The 24,370-nt window shown below is 43.2% G+C and overlaps 1 protein-coding gene across 1 annotated transcript; it reads right to left on the reverse strand.

Annotated features, from left to right (window-relative positions):
- Nucleotides 1-292: 292 nt before the first annotated feature.
- Nucleotides 293-23,001, reverse strand: TCP11 (t-complex 11). Its single transcript, XM_054490646.2, is given in 11 exon segments — nt 293-723; nt 1,450-1,613; nt 2,362-2,543; nt 2,632-2,849; nt 3,113-3,249; nt 4,331-4,551; nt 11,282-11,402; nt 18,370-18,466; nt 22,396-22,438; nt 22,440-22,534; nt 22,872-23,001. Coding segments are annotated over 11 exon segments (1,536 nt in total). The 5' UTR covers nt 22,897-23,001; the 3' UTR covers nt 293-490.
- Between the last annotated feature and the right edge of the window lie 1,369 nt (nt 23,002-24,370).

Below are 24,370 nucleotides of genomic sequence, written 5' to 3' on the forward strand. Positions count from 1 at the left end.
TCCCTAAAACCATGTCCTCTCCTGAGGTGAACTGGACAAAACAAAGGCTTCCAAAAGAAACCCTTATATTCACAATTTGGATAATTCCAGAGTTCTAAGAGCTCCCCGGGAGTAATGCTTTACCCTTAATGAAAATAATGCTAGCACCTGGGTGTCTTGGCTGCTCAGCTCTATATGTTGAAAGGTACACATAGCCAGAGAGGGGAAAACTGAGGGCTTGCTGGCTTTTCAACTAGTTGAGAGCTGAAGTCATAGGGCTTGGCCTCAGCTGCAGCACAGGAAAAATGGAGGATTTCTTGCACTTAAGAAGTTTATTAGTGAATGGGTATGGGCCAGTTGGTGTTTACATGCTTGATCCCTACAGCCTTGGTGTACTGGCTGCAGGGCCTGGGATAGAAGCTCACTGTCTGCTGGTCACTGGTGATGTTACTCCAGGAAGATGATGAGCCTCCTCTTGGGTCCAGGGTACCAGGGCTCTGAGCCGATGCTATCAAACAGACTCCACTTTTGTTTCCAGTGCCTGGGCTGGGGAAATGAGGGTTTTTAGGATCTCAGTGTAGTAGGGACCAAACACCTGCTGATTATGATGTGTCAAGTTGACAAACTTTTGGCCCAGTTCTGCCAGTTCTGCTTCAATGAGAGTAAGGCCTCCAGGAAGGTCTAACAGAGACCGCTGCACACCAAGAACCAAACAGCATTTGAGAAACAAATGGATCCGCTGATCTGTGAGCAGGAAAAGACAGTGATGAGGGAAAAGGCAAACAGATTTCAGGGAGAAAATTCCCCCTGCACTCTACTCACCCATGTTCTAAGTTAACAGATATGTACCAACCTGTCCACTTACCTATAGATAATGAAATTTGTTTTGCTTGGAAAGGGGGCTGCTATCTTGCTCTCAAGGACAAATATAAAAAACTAGTGTGTTAGTAAATTTCAGACTATTCAAAAGATTGTTTAAGTAGCCATCAGTTAGATCCTAGTGAGTGTTTGACATAACAGGAGGAACTTAGACTGATCCTTCAGACGGCTAAGGTTAGGAGCAAGCTGGCCAAGTTCATGGCCTCCACTCCAGCATGAGGGTAGGAGATTCCCCACTATAGGAACATGTCTTCTAGCTAAATTCAGCATTAGTTTCTTGTTGGGAGATGGGGGAATGTCAGATTTCTTGGGTGCCATCAGAGAATGACCTGTAGGCCCAAGTGACTTAACCAGGTCGGCTGGACATATCCCACACCTAGAAGTCATGAATTTCTGGGTGCAAATCATCCTGAGAACCACAGTTGGTCTTTAAACTGAGACGGATATGATTTCAACCCAGCATTTTGAAAAAAATCAAGGCTAAACAATGACGTACCTAATGACCATGCTTCATGTTGTTAAAGGTTGGGGTTCCAGGGTTGGGATCTATCTCTTCCCTCACCATTCTTACTACCCCACAAGCATACTCACCAATAACACTGCGGACACAGTTCTCCTTCTTGGCAATGTTCTGGAGCTGTCCCATTAGAGATGCTGTATTGTCACTGCTTAGAGCAACAAGGCCCATATTCTTGAGGCTTTGATGGATTTCCTGAGATACCTGTTCACTCACAGTCATTATAGCTTCCTCAGGCCTAGACCATGAAAGCAAGCAAGCTGGTACCCACCAGGTAACCCTGGCATAGGCCCAGGGCCCAGCATGCTGTATACCAGATGCCAGGCTCACTTGAGGGAGAATGTCAGCCATCCTCTCCACCCCTAAACCCTAGCCCCTGGCAGGCTATAGGGCCCAGTGGGTAGGTACAATGTCCTCACTGTAACCCTCAAGACACCAGCTATTCTCTATATGTGGTGCTGTGTTCTACTTCTTAGCAAACAAGGTAAATGATAAAATCAACTCTGGAAAAGTGTTTAGTTGTGCTCTTGAATCCACTCAGCATTCTTTAGTCCCAGGGACTTTATTTCTATATATACATGTTTAAGACTTTCTTAGGCATTTTCCAGAATCATCTATCCCACCTCATCAGTTATAACTACAACCTGGCCTTCTGATTCCTCTTTTTCCTTTGGTGTGATGGCCTGCACACAGCGGGATGTTCAATAAATATTGCTGACCGACTGACCAAGTCCTGGATATATGTGATGATACCAGCCCACAGTCACTGCTCAGCTAGATAATGACCCTTTTGCAGCAAACTATCTTCCACGCCCTTTTTGGAAGAAAGGTTTTTTTTTGTTACAGCCTCATGACCACTTATGGAAAGAAACCAACAATCTTTGTAGATGGTTCCACAGGGCCTTTCTGTGGTTTGTGGTAGACAGTAAGCAATTGTTCATTACCTGCCTATGTTCTCTACTCTAAAAAATAACCATGCAGCTCACCTGGAGTGAAAGTCTTCCAACAAGGATTTGGTTATACGTTTCAGTTTATCTACAAATTGGGGTGAGCCAAACAAAACACTGCCAGAGAAACTACTGGCCACCAGCAAGACTGAGGCCATGATGGTTAACTGGTGCAACTGGGACTTCAGCTCCTGCAGCCGGGTTCTGTCCATCAGCAGGGTCTGGGAACCAGGGAAGAACAGGCTGTCAGGGGAAGTCCTGATGGAAGCCCTGAATACAAAACAAGGCAATGCCCCCAGACATTCCTACCTCAGGGAACTCTTCATTTTCAAGGTCCCAGAGAAGGAGGTTCAAGAAGCCCTGACACAGCACCATTGTGGGGCTGAGGGGCTCTGGGTTGTTGACTGCCTCACTGGGAGAGGGACCAGCCACACTGGAGGAGTCAGAAGTGTCTGGGCAAGTTGGAGGTGACATGGTGAGGTCTGCTGCTGCTTGGGTCAGCCATTTGGTGGTGTGATTAAGGAGACCTATGACAGGTAAGGGAGTGTGTAAGCATCTTTAGCATCTTCATCTCTGAGGCTTCAAGACCAAGGTTCTTTTCAAGATATACTCCTGATCAATAAATAAATGCTTTGAGGGTCTTTCTGTCTTAGATAAATGTTCCTTCTCCCTCCCCTCACCTAATAAGCAACTTTCTATTCCTAAAAAGAGATAGAGTACTCTCTAACATTATAAAAGTCAGACCCAAGGTAATACCTTTCCCACTCCTGCCCTCACATTATATACATACTAGGCTGCTTATTGAGGAGTTCCTGGAATTTAGCCCGTTCATACTGAATGGAATGTTCCTGCAGGTGGGGTTGAAGGCTCTGGATAGTGTAGTTCACCATGTCCATTTTCATCAGGCCCAGAACCTGGAAGATCCCTCTGACACAGGGGGAAAGAGAATATTTATACTAGTAAGCTAGAAATCCACCCAAGGAGTCATTAAATCACTGTATTTTAGAGTTAGGAGGGGCCTTAAGACTAATTTAGTCTTATCTCCTACATTTTCAGAAGATGACATGTGGCCCAGAACCCAATACCCAGGGTGAGTCAGTGGCAGAATTGGGAACAGCTAAGTCTCTGGACCTTGAAGCCTTCAGTCTAGATCTCCTTCACTATGGTCATTCTGTTGCCTCTTAAAAAGGGTAGTCAGTGGAAAGAAATACACCAGCATGCTAACAATTCTCTTCAGGAAGTAGGATTATAGGTGATGCTATTTCTGACTCATTGGACCAACTGCTTTTTTTTTTTTTTTTTTTAACTTTCTGGGTCTTGGTTCCTAGAGCTGTGAAATATGGATGACCACTCATCACTGTCTCCTCATAGCGTGTGAACTGGAAGAAGAGAAAACCTGGGAAAGGGCCTGAGGGCTGGGCATGGTGGCACATGCCTGTAATCCCAGCACTTTGGGAGGCCGAGGTGGGTGAATCACCTGAGGTCAGGAGTTCGAGACCAGCCTGGCCAACATGGCGAAACTTTGTTTCTACTGAAAATACAAAAGTTAGCCAGGTGTGGTGGTGTGCACCTGTAATCCCAGCTACTCGGGAGGATGAGGCAGGAGAATCGCTTGAACCCAGGAGGCAGAGGTTGCAGTGAGCTGAGATCTCACCGCTGTACCTGGGCAACAAGAGTGAAACTCAGTTTCAAAAAAAAAAAAAAAGAAAGAAAAAAAAAAAAAAGAAAACCTGGGAAAGGCAAGTTTTAACTCCTTAAAAGAAAGAAGTATGTAGTGTCTTATGGTATTACAGAGGGGGGGCCCAATCAAGCTAAGGATAACCAAAAGGCCCTGTGGGGCCATCTTTGGAAAAGAAGAGTGAATTGACCAGAGGGGAGAAAAAGGGTGTTAGTCAGGTCTTTAGCAGGGAAGAGCTGGTCAAGACAATGGCTATAATCTAGGTCTGGCCCAGCTTTTCCTGGCTCAGGGGCTAAAGCAGGTTTTTGGGGGCAGTACCAAGTTTCATACCTCAGTAGCCAAACAGGATCCGTAATGTTTTCTAGTTTCTGCAGCGCTTCATCTCGAACTGGTGCACACAGCAAAGCCATCGTGTTGAGAACATACTTAGAGAGAGAGAGGACTTTCAGGGCCCCATGTTCTGCCTCCTGCTTGAGCAAGTCCATGTCCAGAGCTTCTTCAATCTCAATTCTCAGGCGGTTCTGGCGTGGTAATAGCAGTGATAGCAAGATCTGCCCAGGAAAGAAAGTCAAAGGAGTTGATCTGTTTAGATCCCCAAACTTTATCCAATGGGCAACACCTTTGGCTAAAGACATACCAGCCTATGTTTTTTAAGGATCAAGAAGTTGGGTCCCTAAATTTCCCATGGAATATTATTTATCTTTGTTTAGAGGCCAATGATAATTCAAGGATCAAGGGGATCAATTACAGGAATAGTGTATCATTTTCTAGACAGAATGAGATATAGAGATGAATAAAATCAAGGAGTGTGGTAAAAAGACATACAGGGTACAACAAATATAAAATACCCACCATCACATGGTGATGAGGTCTCTTAACTTTAAAAGGGAGGCATTTTTTAGATTATTTTACTTCAAAGGGCAAGGATGAAATAGGCATAGGAGCTGTTGCAAGTCACTGAAATAGCCTATTAACCCCCAAAATAAGTTCGTGGTAAACAGGGACTCTTATTCATCCCCTGCCTCTGTAACACATAGGACATGGTGGGGGCCTAGGGTATAGGATTCAATGAATATTTAATTGAATAGAATATGGTGTTGTCATAGCAAGATCTCAACTGTTTACCTTCATGTTAAACAAATAAAATCAAAGTTGCTCTATACTATCTACTTTAATTGCCAAACTCTGCCAGTTACCAATTTGGAGCCTCTCAGCTCCAAATCTACCCTTCAGTGCCTACTCTACAAAAATGGAGCTGAGCCCTTGAATTATTTTTCCTTTGCTAGCTGGCACAATGTTAGATTTTGTCTAAAGAGGGTGGTAAAAAGAAACTGCAAGAGAAAAGGGCCTTCCTTCTTGGCTCTGGTATGCTCCTCTCAGCAAGCTCCTGCATTGTGGAAGCTTCTTTGTTCAAATTACTGCATGGTTTCTGCCTCTTGATTGGACTCTGACTGGTAAAAAGTTGGTACCATGAGTGAGGTTTGATGACCAGCAAGTTTCAAGTACTTTAGATGCCTTAAACACATGCAAACTTGAGGATAGCAGATGATCTCCACAAAAATTCAGGGGCCTGTCACCTCAGTATAGTTTCTAGAGTTTCAGTGTTCAGGAGCTTTTCAAGTGATACCCTCCAAGGTGAAGGACAAATTGCTGTACCTGAACCACCCACCATTAAAAAAAAAGGCATAACGCTTAGTAGGCCTTTTAGAATTTTTTTTTCTTTTGAGACAGAGTTTCAATCTGTTGCTCAGGCTGAAGTGCAGTGGCATGATCATGGCCTCCAACTCTTGAGCCCAAGTGATCCTCCCACCTCAGCCTCCTGAGTAGCTAGGATTACAGGCACATGTCACCATGTCCAGCTTAGTTTTCTTTCTTTCTTTCTTTTTTTTTTTTTTTTTTTTGGAGAGGCAGGGTCTCACTATGTTGCCAGGCTGGCCTCAAATTCCTGGTCTCAAGCTATCCTCCTGCCTTGGCCTCCCAAAGTGCTGGGATTATAATCATAAGCCACTACACCTGGTCCTCCTTTTTGGATTCTTTTGAGACAGATTCTCACTCTGTTGCCCAGGCTGGAGTGTAGTAGCATGATCACAGCTCACTGCAGCCTCAACCTCCTGGGCTCAAGTGATCCTCCCACCTCAACCTCCTAAGTAGCTGGAACTACAGGTATGACCACCATGCCCAGCTAATTAAAAAGATTTTTTTTTTTTCTAGAGATGGAGGTCTCGCTGTGTTGTCCATGCTTGTCTTGAACTCTTGGGCTCAAGCAACTTACCCTCCTTGGCCTCTCAAAGTGCTAGAATTACAGGCCTGAGCCACCACAGCCAGCCCCTTTTTGGATTTTTGAAGCAACATGCACCACATCTGTGTTTGCTACTTTGACATTCATTTGAGTGATTCTGATTTATTTAGAATCACTCAAGGTTACCCATATGTCGTGGGGGATGGGGGAGTGCTAACTAACTAGAGCAAGAGTAGGCTCTGCAGCAAGTTTAGACTATAGTACAAGCCACTCTACCATTTGGGCCTTATGGTCCTGCAGATCCAATGACACTTTAAGTGTCCATAGCAAATAAGGGTGCTGTACAGAATGTCTTGCATGCACCAATAAGAGAACCACACATGGACCTTTAGGAATTGGGAGCAAATCTATTCCTTCTTTACTGATAATTATTCACCTTTTGAGAAACTTCCTGGGCCTTGGTAGAAAGTAAACACCTTACTATAGAACACTGGGTAACCATGTGGCCTAAGCTTCCCATCAGGAACTAGGTATTGTCTAACTTACGTAGCTACAAGACTGGACATGCACAGCAGCAATCTATTATCAAATGAAAATGGCTTATAAGAGACCAAGCATATACTGGTAATAAGAACAGATACACAGACCAAAAGAATAGAGAGCTGATAAATAAAACCTGGATATATATGGTCAAATGATTTTCAACAACAATGCCAAGAACCAATGGGGAAAGGACAGTCTTTTCAACAAATGGTGCTGGGAAAACAGGATATCCACATGCAAAAGAACAAAGTTGGACCTTTACCTTACCCCCATATAAAAATATTAATTCAGTTGTGCACATGTACCCTAAAACTTAAAGTATAATAAAAAATATATATATATTAATTCAAAATGGTAGTGGCTCATGTCTCTAATCCCAGCACTTTGGGAGGTCGAGGCAGGCGGATCACCTGAGGTCAGGAGTTTGAGACCAGCCTGGGCAAAATGGTGAAACCCTGTCTCTACTAAAAATACTAAAAATTAGCAGGGCATGATAGTGCACACTTGTAATCCAGCTACTACTTGGGAGGCTGAGGTGAGAGAATAGCTTGAACTGGGGAGGCAGAGATTGCAGTCAGCCAAGATCGCACCATTGCACTCCAGCCTGGGTGACAGAGCAAGACTCTGTCTCAAAAAAAAAAAGAAAAAAGAAAAAAAGGACCTAAACATAAGAGCTAAAACTACAAAACTCTTAGGAAAAAACATAGGTGTAAATATTCATGATCTAGGATTTGGCAGGATTTGACACCAAAAGCATAAAATTCAATAAAAGACAATCCAATTTAAAAATGGACAAAGTACCTGAGATAAACATTTCTTTGAAGAATATGTACAAATAGCCAACAAACACATGAATAGATGCTCAATATCACTAGCCATTAAGAGAAATGCAAGTCAATGAGATAACACTTCACACCCATTAGAATGGCCATTACCAATAATGGAAAACAGCAAATGCTGGCAAGGATGTGGAGAAATTGGAACCCTGGTACATTGCTGGTAGGAATATAAAATGGTGTGGCTACAACAGAAAACAGTTTGGCAGTTCCTCAAAAAGTTAAACATAGAATTACCATAGGATCCAGCAATTCCAACTTTAGGTATATACCCAGAAAAATTAAAAGCAGGGACTCAAATATATACTTGTACACAATGTTTACAGCAGCATTATTTACAACAGCCAAAAGGCATAAAGAACCTAAACGTCCATCAACGGATGTATGAACAAAATGTATTCTATCCATATAATCAGAATATTATTCAGCCATAAAAAGGAATTACATTCTGATATATGCTACAATATGGATGAACCTTTAAAACATTACACTAAGTTAAACAAGTCCAAAACTAAAAGGACAAATATTGTATTCCATTTATAAGTACCTAGAGTAGTCAAATTCATAGAGACAGAAAGTACAGGTGCTAGTGGGAGAGGGGAAAGGGAAATTATTCTTTAATGAGTACAAAATTTCTGTTAGGGAAGATTCAAAAGTTCTGGAAATGGATAGTGGTGATGGTTATATTGTAAATATACTTAATGCCAGTGAATTGTAACACTAAAAAATAGTAAATTTTGTTATGAATATTTTGCCACAACAAAAACAAATCCTAAAAAAAATTAAATAAATTTTTAAAGCCCCCAATATGGCCCATTCCCCAGGGAGGATCAGCCAGCCATCTTATGGTAGATGATTTCACTGGACCTCTAACAGTTTAGAGAGGGCGAGATTCATCCTTACTGGGATAGACACATATTCTGGATATGGAGCTGTCTTCCCTGTTTGCCATGCTTCTGTCAGTACCAGCATCCACATAATCACAGAATGCCTTATCAGCTGTCCTGGGTCTTTGCCTACTCCATTGCATTGCATCTGCTCAAGGAACTCATTTCACAGCAAATGAAATGCAGTGAATTCATACCTACTAAATTAACTGGTCTGACCAAAAAGCTTTCACTGAGAATCAGCTGGCCCTAACTAAAAAGTAGAATGGCTTATTTTAGACTCAATTACAGCATTAGGTGAGCAACAATACCTGAAAGGAAGGGAATTGGTCTTACAGGATACAATATACGCTTTGAATCAAAGACTAATTTTTTTTTTTTTTTTTTTTTTTTGAGACAGGGTTTTGCTCTGTTGCCCAGGCTGGGGCACAGTGATACAATCATGGCTCACTGCAACCTCTGCCTCCCAGGCTCAAGCAATCCTTCCATGTCAGTCTCCTGAGTAGCTGGGAATACAGGCATGTACCACCATACCTGGTTAATTTTTCTATTTTTTTGTAGAGATAGGTTTCACCACATTGCCCAAGCTGGCCTCAAATTCCTAGACTCGAGCATTCTGACCACCTCAGCCTCCCAGAGTGTTGAGATTACAGGTGTGAGCCACTGTGCCTTCAAAGACCATTCTATGATGCTGTCCCCTAATGCCAGAATACATGTGGTCCAGGAATCAAGCAGCAGAAGTAGAACTGCTTCCTCTTACTAGCACACCTGATAATCGACTTGCAGGATTTTTGTTTCCCATCCTGCCAACTTTTGAGGTCTGCTAATTTGTGTGAAATACTTGCATTGGTTCCAGTGAAACAGAAGATGAAACTGGCCATTGGGGGCTCCTTATACCACTGAACCAAAAGGGTAAAAAAAGGAGTTACTGTACTGGATGCAGTACTTCCTCCTGAGTACCAATGAGAAATTGGATTGTGGCCACACCATGGGGGTAAGAAAGACTATGCCTGAAACTCAGGAGATTCTCTGAGTTGCCTCTTAGTACTTCCAAGCTCAATATTAAAGGTTAATGGAAAACCACAGCAAACAAAGCAAAATGTCTCAGACTCTTTGGCAATGAAGGTTTGGGTCACTAAACCAGATAAAGAACCCCAACTAGCTGAAGTTCTGGCCAAGGACAAGGGAAATATGGAATGAATGAATAGTGGAAGAAGGAAGCCATAGATAACAACTATAGCCTTATGACCAGTTATGGAAACAAGGACTATAAATTTTATCTTTGTTATTATATGTATGTTTATTTATATATGCCAACATTTTGTTCTTCCTCTTTCTTTCCATTGTTATTTTATATACAAGTTGTTAGAAGTTAATTTTATGATTTAGCCCTTAGGTAACAGAATATTTAGTGAAACTGGCTGAATTTGAGGAGAGGCCAGTGATGGATACAATAACTATTTGGGCCATGTCTCCTCATTTGTGGGGGAGGATAAATAATAAGTAGCTATCTGTCTTGTAAGAGTTCTTTTCAGGAATTCAAATGTGTATAGAAGAGTGCATGTGGAAACTGAGTAGCCAAAGGGGTGGACTGTGCCATTTATCAATATATTGCCTCACAGAGCCGAATCCACTGTTCTTTGCTCTGTGAAAATGGAACTAAGTCCTTTCCATATCTTTCCTTTGCCAGATAGCACACTTTAAGCTTCACCGGCAGAAGGTGTTATTTAGTTTTCTGTGCTGTATAACATACTGCCATAATCCTAGCAGCTTATAACAACACACATTTATTATCTCAGTTACTGTGGGTCAGAAGTACATATGCAGTTTAGCTGGGTCCTCTGTTCAGGGTCTCACAAGCCTGCCAGCAAAGTGTTAGCTGGGCTGCATTCTCATTTGGAAACATGACTGGGGAAGATTCTGTTTCCAAGCTCATTCAGATTGTTGGCAGAATTCATTTCCTCACAACTGTACACTTGAGGGCCCCAGCTTCTTACTGGCTATTGTCTGGATGCTAACCCCAGGTCCTAGAAGCCACCTGCAGCTCCTTGCTATGTGGCCCTCTCGATAGGCAGTTCACAACACAGCTGTTTGCTTCTTCAGGGCCAGCAGGCGAATCTCTCCCTCCAGTCTCCTAAGACAGAGTATTACATGATGAAATGTAATCATGGGAGTTATATCCCATCACTTTTGCCGTACTGCTTAGAAGTTGCAAATCTCATCCACTCAAGGGGAGAAGATTATACAAGGGTGCAGAACATTGTGGGTCACCTTACGGTATGTCTGCCACATACTAGAAAGACATTGCAAAGGCAAGAGCTTTTATTCCTGGTTCTGGTATGTTCACTCGGCAGGCTCCTACAGTACTTGGCTCCTGCAGCATGAATAGCTTCTCCAGTGCTTGGCTCCTGCAGTGCACTGTGGTCAGCAGCATACATAGGCCAGTAACTTCTCATGGCATAGCTATGCCCTCTCAAATGAGGTCCTTGGTTGGCCTCTCTCAGCCCTAAGGGTATGATAGATGCCCTTTTATCTGATATTCAAGGATTCTTTAGTTTTCCTTACTCTTACTAGCCAAGCCCTCATTTCTCCTATTCTCTGTTACAATAATTTTTATATTAAACCCTCCCTGCTAAAATTACTGTATGATTTCTGTCTATTGCTTAGTCTCTGACTGATTCATGGACCATGTTCAGTTAAGATTTGCTAGCCACTGACACTCCAATGAGCTAGAGATGTCTAGAAACTTTACATTTACAAATGGAAGGTCACTCACCTCTTTAATTTCTTTCAGAAGTTCAAGAGCACAACTGAAGTCAGGGGGAGTTGCTGATAGTTGCTCTTTAAGATGGTCCCAAAAGGCATTGTGCACTGTCTCCTTGACCTTGCCTTCCAGACTATAAGAGGGTTAAATGAGCAGATTACTCTCTCAACCCAAAAACAGTTACAGCGTCATAACCTCCTAAACCCCAAACTGAATTTGATATGGTAAAAGGCCATTATAATAACAGGGAAAGGCCAGGAACTATGTTGGAACTGCAGCAGAGTTGAACAAGCTAGGGTTAGATTTGTATTTCAAGGGCAATGGCAAAACCTCTCAGAAGGGCTCCTTATGGTTCCAGAGCAGCCCTCTCTCTGCAGTAGAAAGAACCCTGAATGGAGAGAAGTCAGGCTGACTTTTAGCACTGACTGTGCATCTAGCCTAGATATGTAACTTGATTTCCATTTGTGTATACACACAGCATTGAGCTAAATGATCTTTCATTTTCTTATACTCCTGAAATCTAGGAAAAGATATTGCTTCTTTGAAAATACCAAAGGTCCACAGATATTTCCAAATCAGCTTATCTAAAACTAAATTCATTATCTTCCTCCTCCAAACCTGCTCCTCTTGTATTCCCAATTTCAGTGGCACTACCATCTATATAGTAATGGAAGCCAGAAAGAAGTCTTTTTTTTCACCTTGAAAAAAATACAAGGAGCAAAGGAAATTTGTTTTATTTTATTTTTTGAGACAGGGTCTCACTCTGTTGCTCAGGTTGGAATGCGATGGCACAATCAAGGCTCACTGAAGCCTCAACCTCCCAGGCGCAAGCAAACCTCTTGCCCCTGCCTCCTGAGTAGCTGGGACCACAGGCATGAGCCACCGTGCCAGCTAATTTTTTTTTTTATTTTTAGTAGAGATGGGGGTCCCGCTATGTTGCTGGGGCTGGTCTTGAACTCCAGGGCTCAAGAAATCCACTTGCCTCTGCCTTCCAAAGTGCTGAGATTACAGACATGAGCCACTGCACCCAGCCAAGGCAATTCAATTTAGAAATGAGAGTCTTTCAACAAATGAGAGTCTTTCAACTAGATATCTAAATACAAAAAAATAAAGAATCTAAACACAAGCCTTAAACCCTTCACAAAAGTTAATTCAAAATGGATCACAGACCTACTTGTAAAATACAAAACTGTAAAACTTGTAGAAGATAACATAGGAGGAAATCTAGGTAACCTTGAGTTTGGTGATGACCTTTTAGATACAATGCCAAAAACATAATCCACAAAAGAAAAAATTGCTAAGTTGGACTTCATTAAAATTAAAAACTTCTGCTCTGTGAAAGACACTGTTAAGAGAACAAAAAAACAAGACACACACTAGGAAACAATCTTTGAAAAATACATATCTGATAAGGATATGTATCCAAAACATACAAAGAACTCTTAAAACGCAACAATAAGAAAATGAACAACCATTAAAAAATAGGCCAAAGACCCTAACAGACATCTCACCAAAGAGGATGTTCAGATGGCAAATAAGTATATGAGAAGACACTCAACATCATTTGTCATTTGGGAGTTGCAAATTAAAACAAAAAGAAAAAAAAAGACGCCGCTATATGACACCTATTAGAATGGCCAAAATCAGAAAACTGACAACACTAATGGCTGACCAGGATATAGAGAAATAGGAACTCACATTCACTGCTGGTCAGATGTAAATGGTACCAGTTTGGAAGGCAGCTGGGCAGTTTCTTACAAAAGTAAATATACTCTTATATATGATCTGGCTATCACGCTCCTGGGTATATACCAAAATGAGATGAAAGCTTATGTTCACACGAAAATCTGCACGCAAATGTTTATAGCAGCTTTATTCATAAGTGCCAAAACTTAGAAGCAACAAAAATGTCCTTCAACTGATAAATAAACTGTCCATAAAATGGAATATCATTCAATGATAAAAAAATGGTTTGGGAGGCTGAGGCAGGTGGATCACTTGAGGTCAGGGGTTCAAGACCAGCCTGGCCAACATGGTGAAAACCCATCTCTACTAAAAATACAAAAATTAGCTGGGTGTAGTGGTGTATGCCTGTAATCCCAGCTACTCAGGAGGCTGAGGCAGGAGAATCGCTTGAACCCAGGAGGCAGAGGTTGCAGTGAGCCAAGATTGCGCCACTACACTCCAGCCTGGGCAACAGAGCGAGACTCCATCTCAAAACAAAAAGAAGGCCGGGCGCGGTGGCTCATGCCTGTAATCCCAGCACTTTGGGAGGCCGAGGCAGGCGATCACTTGAGGCCAGGAGTTCAAGACCAGCCTGGCCAATATGGCGAAACCCCGTCTCTACTAAAAATACAAATATTAGCAGGGCGTGGTGGCACATGCCTATAATCCCAGCTACTCCGGAGGCTGAGGCAAGAGAATCACTTGAAACCGAGAGGCGGAGGTTGCAGCTGAGACTGTGCCACTGCACTCCAGCCTGGGTGACACAGCAAAACTCCATCTCAAAAACAAACAAACAAACAAAAAAACACAACGAAAAAGAAAAGAAAAATAAGCCATCAAGCCACAAAAAAACATAAAGGAAACTTAAATGAAATTACTAAGTGAAACAACTAATCGGAACAGGGTCCATACTGTATGATTCCAACAATATGACTTCCTGGAAAAGTCCTCCTGAGCAGTGGGGTTTACAGCTGCCTCATTTTTTAAAAATGTTTAGTACAGACAGAGTTTTGCCATGTTGGCCAGGCTGGTCTCCAACTCCTAGCTGCAAGTGATCCACTCACCTCGGCCTCCCAAAGTGCTGGGATTACAGGGATGAACCACTGTGCCCGGCCCCCTTCTACCATCATCTCTTACAATTAACTAGTCTCCCTGCCTCTAGTCTTGTTCCTTTATAATCTGTTTTCCACACTGCCACCAATTCACTCTAAAAACAATGCTTTTTCTAAGATGCCATATTCAACATGATGTAATGCTTATTTAAAGTCCTTTGGGGGCTCCCCCATCACCGGCAAGATAAATGGCTTATGTTACCTTATATCATACTGCTCTGGCCTCTCTTTCCAATATGTTTTCTTCTACCTTGTAACACCTTGTGTTCAGCCATTGCAAGTCGCTTGTAAAGAACATACCTTGTTCTACCACCATTCTCTGCCTCTGACATGTTGTCACCACTACCTGGTGCAACCTTTTGCACTGAGACCACCTGGAAAGCACTTATTCAACATCCAAGACTCAAGTCTTCATAGGCCTAACCTTCCTCTGTAGGCAAATCTTCCCTGATCTTCCACAGGTAGCTGAACACTCTCATTAAACTCTATATATGCATAGCTACAAGTGAACTTATCAGTCTAATCAGTCATTTTCTATTATTCAACTGTCTCCCCTACAAAAGCTTCTTGACAGCAAAAACTGCCTTATCTGTATCTCTATCCCTAGCACCCAGCATTTTGCCTGTGACATAATAAGGACTCAATAAATGCCTGGTAAATGAATATCTGAGAACGAAATTTCCCTTAGGAACCTACAATTGTAATTAACATCATCCTATGAACCTAAGGTAAAGCCAACTGCCAATAATGAGTAACCTCAAACAATTTCAGCCTTTTCCCCAACATAATTTTTTATATCACCATACTCGGAAACCCAGTTCTGAATACTACTATTTCTCCGGCTTCATTTCTCCCTCTCTCGTTTCTTCTACCTGCCATACCCCTCTATCCCTCCATACGCCTGCAACTCCCTCACCACCACCCTATCACAGACCTTATTCTCCCAGTTTCAGTTTTCTCTCCTCCCCTGTGAGCAACAAACACATCTAAACAGTGAGAGAGAAGCTGAGAGACCTGAGTTTGGTGAAAACCTGTTCCCAGAGTTGTGCCTGGCATGGAAACTTGCTAACATCAGTCAAGAACAAATGAAAGGAGCATGAAGACCAGAGGAGCAACATGTGATGGAGAAAGGCCCTTTAGTAACAGATACCCCACAGTGGCCCTCTGACAAAAGCATTTAAGGATGCAAATGAATCACGAGTTGTTATTATTTGTCTTTTGGTGGAAAATTAGAACAATTTTATTTTTCAATTGTTCTTTCTTTTCTCAGCCTCATCTGTGATACAATATTTACAATCTTTTTTTTCAGAGACAGAGTCTTGCTCTGTTGCCTGGGCTGGAGTGCAGTAGCACTGTCACAGCTTACTGCAGCCTTGACCTCCCAGGCTCAAGTAATCCTTCCACCCCAGTCTCCTGCATAGCTAGGACTACTGGTGTGCACCATCACATCTTGCTAATTTAAAAAAATTTTTTTTTTTTTTGTAGAGACGAGGTCTCACTATGTTGCCTAGGTTAGTCTTGAACTCTTGACCTCAAGCGATCCTCCCACCTCAGCCTCCCAAAGTGCTGGGATTACAGGCATGAGCCACTGTGCCTGACCAAGAATTGTTTTAAAATATAAAATCTGGGCCTGGTGCGGTGGCTCACGCCTGTAATCCTGGCACTTTGGGAGGCCAAGGCGGGTGGATCACGAGGTCAAGAGATCAAGACCATCCCGGCCAACATGATAAAACCCCACCTCTGCTAAAAATACAAAAATTAACTGGGCATGGTGGCGCGCACCTGTAGTCCCAGATACTTGGGAGGCTGAGGCAAGAGAAATGCTTGAACCCGGGAGGCTGAGGTTGCAGCGAGCTGAGATCGCGCCACTGCATATCCCAGCTTGGTGACAAAGCGAGATTTCATCTCAGAAAAAAAAAAAAAAAATCTGACACTGAAATTTACCCACTTAATTGTCAATAAACCAGCAGAGCCAATTCAATTCATACTTAACTGAATGGTTCTTCTTTATCACAATGTCAATATAACTAAGAATAATAAAAATAAAGCCTGATGTGGGTATGGAAGTATTCTTTATCAACAGAGTTCAGATTTTGATAAATAAGCTGAGTTATGAAGCTGGGGGAAAAAAATCCCAAGAGTCAAAACACCACTAACAGAAAATCTTTTATCTGTGCCTGTTTAGTAGGAAGCCACTTAAAAGGGTAGCTAATAGGAGCTATATGGTAGGCAACTGACAAGATGACCCCAAAGATATCTGCTTCCTGATACAGTCATCCCTTGGTATCCAAGAGGGATTGGTTCCAGGATCCCCCTCGGAAATTCACGGATGCTCAAGTCCCTGATACAAAATGGCATAGTATCGCATATAACCTATGCACATCCACCCATAAGCTTTTTTTTTTTTTTTTTTTTTTTTGGTTTTGTTTTGTTTTGAGATGGGAGTCTCGCTCTGTCACCAGGCTGGAGTGCAGTGGTGTGATCTTGGCTCACTGCAACCTCTGCCTCCTGGGTTCAAGCGATTCTCCTGCCTCAGCCTCCCGAGTAGCTGGGACTACAGGCTCGCACCACCATGCCCGGCTAATTTTTGTATTCTCAGTAGAGACAGGGTTTCACCATGTTGGCCAGGATGGTCTTGATCTCTTGACCTCGCGATCCACCCGCCTTTGCCTCCCAAAGTGCTAGGATTACAGGCGTGAGCCACTGCGCCTGGCCCCATAAACTTTAAATCATCCCTAGATTACTTAAATATCTAATTCAATGTAAATGTTATGTAAGTAGTTGTTATACCATATTGGTTTTAAATTTTGTATTATTTTGTGTTTTTTCATTATTATTTTTTATTTTTCTAATATTTTCTATATGCAGTTGGTTGAATCCATGGGATGCAGAGCCCACAGATATAAGGGCCAACTGTATTCACATCTTTGTGGAAACCTCTCCCCTTGAGGGTGGGCAGGATCTAATAACTCATTTATAGCAAACAGAATGTAGCAGAAGCGGGCTGGGTACAGTGGCTCACGCCTGTAATCCCAGCACTTTGGGAGGCCGAGGCAGATCACCTGAGGTTGGGTTTTGGAGACCAGACTGACCAACATGGAGAAACCTCATCTCTACTAAAAATACAAAATTAGCTAGGCGTGGTGGTGCATGCCTGTAATCCCAGCCACTTGGGAGGCTGAGGCAGGATAATTGCTTGAACCCAGGAGGCAGAGGTTGCAGTGAGCCGAGATCGCGCCATTGCACTCCAGCCTGGGCAACAAGAACAAAACTCCGTCTCAAAAAAAAAAAAAAAAAAAATGTAGCAGAAACAATGGGATGTCACTTCTGAGATTAGGTAACAAAAAGACTGGCTTCTGTCATGGGCACCATCTCTCACACACACTCTTGTTCTCTCCCTTGGAGGAAAGCCAGCTGCCATGTTTAGTATATATATATATATATACCATGTTTAGTATATAATATATAGTATATTATATATAGCTGCCCTATAGTAAATTCCGTGTGGCAAATTGAGGGAGCCTCTGGCCAAGAGTCAGCAGACTGACTACAACCCATGAGAGACTATAAGCCTGAGGTATACAGTTAAACCATGCCCATATCTCTCATCCACAGAAACTGTGACATAATGAATATTATTTTGCTGGGCACAGTGGCTCATGCCTGTAATCCCAGAACTTTGGGAAGCTGAGGCAGGAGGACTGCTTGAGCCTAGGAGTTCAAGACAACCCTGAGCAACACAGTGAGACCCCATCTCTAAAAAAAAAAAAAAAAAAAAAATCGAAAAATGAGGTAGGAGGATCACTTGAGCCCAGGAGGTGGAGTCTGCAGTGAGCCATGACCACACTACTGCATACCTGCCTAGGTAACAGAGTGAGACCTTGCCTCCAAAAAAATAAAAACAACCAAAATGGAAAAATGAAATGTTATTTTAAGCTAGTAAAATTTGGGGTAATTTGTTAGGCAGCAACAGATAGTACTACAGGCTGCTTCCTCCAAGTTTGTCAGAGATCTGAAATCCACCCTATTTATTCCAACAAGTGTTGCTTTGGTTTATTTGCTGGCTAAGTAACATTTGCTTCTTGGCCTTCTTTGGTACTAATAATTACAACTTAGTACTCTTCTGTTTAAGTTGTTGAGACCTCTCAAGTTTAAATACTGATTGTATCATTAAATAAAAATGCTTCAAGTCTGATCTGAAGCCATCAGTGCTAAGTACCTAAGCCAGGATGAGCAACATGAAGAAAGAAGAAGAGTCTATACCTGCTTGGAGGTAAAACCTTCTCTTCCATGTAGTAATCACAATTCATCCCAATCTTGTTGCTCAGCTTGGAAACTTCATTAACGGTTTCTGTCAGACCTGTGACAGAAAGAACTGATGGTGGACAACAATGAGCCCATGCAAGTCTGAATTTCTATTTTATTCAGAGATTCACTCAATCTAGTAGGCCCCAAATTTAGATTAATCAAACTGGTCTTACACAGACTCACCCAACTATTCTAGTGATTTATGTTTTCTGCACTCTATGCCCCACGACAGTGCTAGAAACTTTCAGAATAGTAGTCTAACACTGGGGGAAGGTAGGACAAATAGCTAGTTTATAAAAAAAGCAGGAAGTGAAACAGATGAAAAACTTTTCTCTTAAAAAGTAAAATCATATTTATAGCAGCAAGGAAACAATAATTTGAAATTTGCAAAAATAAACATTTATCTAAGTATTAAGGTTCCACGTTCCTTTTCCTGCCTCTGATGCTATACATGATGAAAGCTAAACTCTCCCTACAGATAATACTCAGATGTTACTAAATAGTGCCAAAGTCATTTGGTCTTCTAAAGCGGTAGTTCTCAGATTTTAGGAATTCACAGACTAATAAAATTTCTGAAAATATTTTAAGCAACTGAAAACAACTTGCCAACTTTTTGTTTTGCCTAGTATGGACAGTGAAACAAGCAAATAAAAATCATCTACCACCACCAAAATCATCATTTCATCAAAGAAAAGATAGCTTAACCTCTGAAAAAAACCAGAAAGGAAATATTGTCAAAATAAACAGCAGTCCCTTAAATCGAATTAACTTTAGGAAAACTCATTACAATACCTTTATGATTTCATTTCACTAAATATTGCTAAGAATTTTGTCACAGACCAGCATGAGTATTTGGCAACCACTGTTCTAAGTTTTTAGTGCAGACCTATAGTACAGCTGATAACATTCACATATAATAGGTATATATGGTAGTTACGATGATTACTTGGTGTATAAAATGAAGCTGTATACAATAAATCATATTTTATCACTCTCTTTCGATGCAGCGTCATGATTTTTCACAAAAAATTATTTGGCTCCAAGATGTGGAGGAGATGTAGATGAACAAAGATTGGCCACGAGTTGATCATTGTTGAAGCTGGATGATGGATAAATGGGGGCTCATTGTATTAGTCATTCTATTTCATAAATGTGTAATTTTTCTATAGTAAAAAAGATTTGAAAATGTAAAAAGGAAAAATAAGGTTACTGTAGAAAAGTTACATAGGAGAATGCCCCTGTTCTTAGATACATGATGAAATATTTAGAGGTAGTCATGACTTTGTATTTCACCCCAGTTAAAATGGCTTTTATCCAAAACTTAGGCAATAACAAATGCTGGTGAGATGTGGAGGAAAGGGAACCCTCATACACTGTTGGTGGGAATGTAAATTAGTACAGCCACTATGGAGAATAGTTTGGAGGTTCCTCAAACACCTAAAAATAGAGCTACCATATGATCCAGCAATCCCACTGTTGGGTATATACCCAAAAGAAAGGAAATCAATCTATCGAAGAGATATCTGCACTCCCATGTTTATTTCAGCACTATTTATGATAGCCAAGATTTGGAAGCAACCTGTGTCCATCAACAGACAAATGGTAGATATACACAATGGAGTGCTATTCAGCCAAAAACAAAAAAGCAACACGAGATCTTGTTATCTGCAACAACGCAGATGGAACAGGAGGTCATTATGTTAAGTGAATTAAGCCAGGCACAGAAAGACAAACTTCACATGTTCTCACTTATTTGTGGGAGCTAAAAATTAAAACAATTGAACTCATGTAGATAGAGAATAGAATGATAGATAACCAGAGGCTGGGAAGGGTAGTTGGGTGGGGGGTTGGGAGGTTGCAGGGAAGCACAGATGGTTAATGGGTACAAAAAATAGAATGAATAAGATCTAGTATTTGAGAGAACAGGATGACTGTAGTCAACAATAATTTAGTTGCACATTTTAAAATAACTAAAAGAGTATAATTGGATTGTTTGTAACACAAAGGATAAATCCTTGAGATGATGTATACCACATTTACCCTGATGTGATTATTACACATTGTATGCCTGTATCAAAATATCCCATATACCTGATAAATATACATACCTACTATGTACCCACAAAAATTTAAAAATTAAAAGAAGACAAGGCCGGGTGCTGTGGCTCTTGCCTATAATCCCAGCACTTTGGGAGGCTAAGGCAGGCGGATCACCTGAGGTCAGGAGTTCGAGAACAGCCTGGCCAACATGGTGAAACCCGTCTCTCCTAAAAATACAAAAATTAGCTGGGCATGGTGGCACATGCTTATAATCCCAGCTACTCAGGAGGCTAAGGCAGGAGAATCGCTTGAACCCAGGAGGTGGAGGTTGCAGTGAGCCGAGATCGCACCATTGCACTCCAGCCTGGATGACAGAGACTCTGTCTCAAAAAACAGCTAGTTTATTTAAAAAACCCATCAACAACAACAAAAATTAAAAGAAGTCATGAAGTTGTAATTTTAAAAGGCAGGAGGGGGAAATACAGGGAGAGAGAAAAAGCAGTATGGCAGAATATTAACACTGTGGGCATTCACTGTATTATTTTTTACTTTTCAGCAGACTTAGGATATTTAAAAATAAAAAGTTAAGGGGATTGTAGACCTTTACCAAAAATCCACTGAGTCCCTGCTTAGGTAAACATGAAGGTGAACTGGACCTTAAGTGGATGCTTGAGGTTCCCTTTATTTCTGCAGCCTCTCTGAAATTTTTAGTTCCAGCCAAAATGGCAAAACACAATCAAATATGTAAACAGACTCACTGCTAATTCACTAATGCTAAATGAGAGCTAAGAGAAAATCTTCAGAAGGGGATTGAACTACAGCAGCTTATTGAGGGACGGAGGGAAATATACACAGAAACACTTTCCAACTACAACAAATCAAATTTCATAGCCTGCCTTGATAAGACTTCTGTTGCTCAAAAGTTACACAGCACTAAGCAATTCCAAAACAGCTCTAAAATTCAGGAATGAGGAGAGCTCAAAGAGAAATTAGAGATAAAATTTAACCGAAATAGATTTTAAAAATCCAGATCCCAAGGACAAAGACATTTTCAAGTAATATAACAACCAAGTCAACCTAATACACAAAATTTCAAATTTTTAAAAAAGGAATTTGATTATTCATTTTACTGAGAGTTGTTTTATATATGGACTTATTTCAATAGACACCTCAAAAACTTAAATTGTATGTACAAAAAAATGGATTTTTCATCCTACATCAGGTACATAGCTGTTGAAAATGCCCCCAATATGCCTTTTGGTGCCATTCAGTTAACCAGCAGCGACCCCATGTGGCCACAAGAGAAACCAATCTAATTCAGCCGCAAAGTCTCAATCTAATTTTTCGCATTTCAATAGTCAAGAATTTTATCTCGAGTTGTTGCACACGGACAGCTCTTCAGTTTGATGACCAGTTACGTTCTCTGGAGATTAAGAGAAATACAGCATGAGTCCCAGTGAGACTGGACCTACCACGAAGCGCGGAGAAGATCTTGTGCCCCAATAAGAACACAAAAGAACACCCACCACAGAACCGAGCTAGAGACTGGGCCCAGGACACTACTATTTCTTGAGTCAGCAAAGCGCTGAGAAAACCCAATTTCCGTCTGGGATCATTTGGGTTCTTTAAAATCAATCCCAGATCTATCTGCCAATCCCCCCTACATATTCAAAATACAATACAAAAGAGGGCTTTGAACCGACTCAGTCTCAAATCTTGTCAGATTCAAGTAATCACGCTTGGGTCACTTCTTTCTCTAGAACCAAAAACTCTTTGAAGACCTCTGCCCTCGGGCCTGTAAGTAAAGGCTGGTGGGGGAGAAACGGAGGACAAACAAGAGAGGGATAGTGAAGAAAGAAAACGGGGGATGGGGGGGCCTGCGGACCCCCCCCACACTAAGCACCCCCTAGGGGGCCACAGGGACTGCCGAGCTGGACCTACAGGGAGGGGGGTCCTCGGGGCCGCTCTTGTCTTCCTGGGGGGGGTCCTGAGGTTTCGGGCTTACAGGACCTGCCCTCTGAGTCGTCAGGGTCCTTCGGGGGCACACTCTCCTCGACGTCTGGCATTTTGCTGACGGTATCTGGGTGAGGGAGAAAGGCGTGTTGCTGGCGTCGGGGAAGGGGCCTCCCCAATTGCCAAGGGGGTCCCTGGGGGCGGCGGGAAGGGGGGTAGCGGCCTCAGGGTCTTGGGGGTGCTGAGGGGCAGACGGGCAAAGGAGCGTGGAGGCGCGGAAGTCGAGAGTGAGACAGAAGTGGAGCGCTGGGGGGCAACGAGGAAACTAAGGCCACAGAAGCCCAGCGCAGTGCGGACCGCGTAGGAAAGCCCCTTCCTTCGCGGCGAGGTGCCCCCCTCGCCCGAAACGCCGGCCCAGGCCCGCCTCCGGCTTCCAGGCCGTCACCTCTTCTTCACCTCCTCACCTCCTCCTCCCCCGCCGCGGGTCATCCACTGGCGTCCACTCGGGGGCCTCGCGGCCTGGCGGCCTGGACCGTACCACCCTGGCGGAGCGGCGGGTTGGGGCGGCGCGCGGTGGGAGAGGCCGGGGTCTGAGAACAAACCGCCGCGGTCGCCGGGGCAACAGGGCGGGGCACGTGCCCCCCGCCAGGGCCGGAAGCGGCAGGCTCGTGGGTCCCTCCTGAGCTCGAAGCCAACCAGGCCTCGAGCGGCTCGCTGTGGCCGGTTCATGCCGGTCAGCTCCTGCCCCTCGAGAAGGATGGCCTGGAACTGCTGAGACGAGGCCAGAGCATGCACGGGGCTTTTCTTCAGGCTGTTTGGACAGCCGAGAAGCCGAGCCACACCCAGAAGGGTTGTTTCACAGCGTGTCCTCCGCCACCGCCGCAGGGGCGCAGGGGCCGCGCTCTTTCCTCACATGTGGGAGAAGCAGAAGAGCCGCCAGGGCTGGGGCCAGGCTCTGCCCACTGGGGTCTCCGCCTGTGGTCGCCCTGCGCCTCCTGGGCTCTAGCCCTTGCCTGTCTTGACTCTAAGTCTACTGTGCCGCCCTTGCAGTGATGTGAAGACCTGGAGTGCCCCTGCCTGAGAAAATAGAAAGGAAGCGTTTCCTCTTCACCTGCTCCCGTCCCTCTTTATTACTCTGTCATGACTTCTTACCATAAAAGTGTACAGTAACAAAACAAAAGATGAAAGTATTACGGTAAGAATCCGGGCGCGGTGGCTGACACCTGAGTCTAGCGGATCTCCTGTCAGGAGTTGGAGTCCAGCCTGGCCAACATGGTGAAACCCCGACTCTACTAAAAATACAAAAATTAGCCAGGCGTGGTGGCGGGCGCCTGCATTCCCAGCTATTCGGGAGGCTGAGGCAGAGAATTGCTTGAACCCGGGAGGCAGATTGCAGTGAGCGAGATCGCGCCACTGCACTCCAGCCCGGGCGACAGAGCGAGACTCTGTCTCCAAGAAAAAAAAAAAAGAAAGAAACTCTGCGTTGAATTAGTTCTTAACTTTGCCTTGGCCGGGCTCAGTGGCTCACACTTGTAATCCTAGCATTTTGGGAGGCCGAGGCAGGTGAATCACCTGAGATCAAGGAGTTCGAGACCAGCCTGGCCAACATGGCGAAACCCCATCTCTACTAAAAACGACAAAAAATTAGCTGGGCGTGGTTGCAGACGCCTGTAATCCCAGCGACTCGGGAGGCCGAGGCAGGAGAATCTCTTGAGTCTGGGAGGCCGTGGTTGCAGTGAGCTGAGATTGTGCCACTGCACTCCAGCCTGGGCAACAGAGCGAGACGCTGTCTCAAAAAAACAAAACAAGGCCGGGCGCGGTGGCTCAAGCCTGTAATCCCAGGGCTTTGGGAGGCCGAGGCGGGTGGATCACCTGAGGTCAGGAGTTTGAGACCAGCCTGACCAACATGGAGAAACCCCGTCTCTACTAAAAATACAAAATTAGCTGGGCGTGGTGGCTCATG

Source organism: Pongo pygmaeus, chromosome 5 (assembly GCF_028885625.2).
Source record: "Pongo pygmaeus isolate AG05252 chromosome 5, NHGRI_mPonPyg2-v2.0_pri, whole genome shotgun sequence".
Taxonomy (NCBI): domain Eukaryota; kingdom Metazoa; phylum Chordata; class Mammalia; order Primates; family Hominidae; genus Pongo; species Pongo pygmaeus.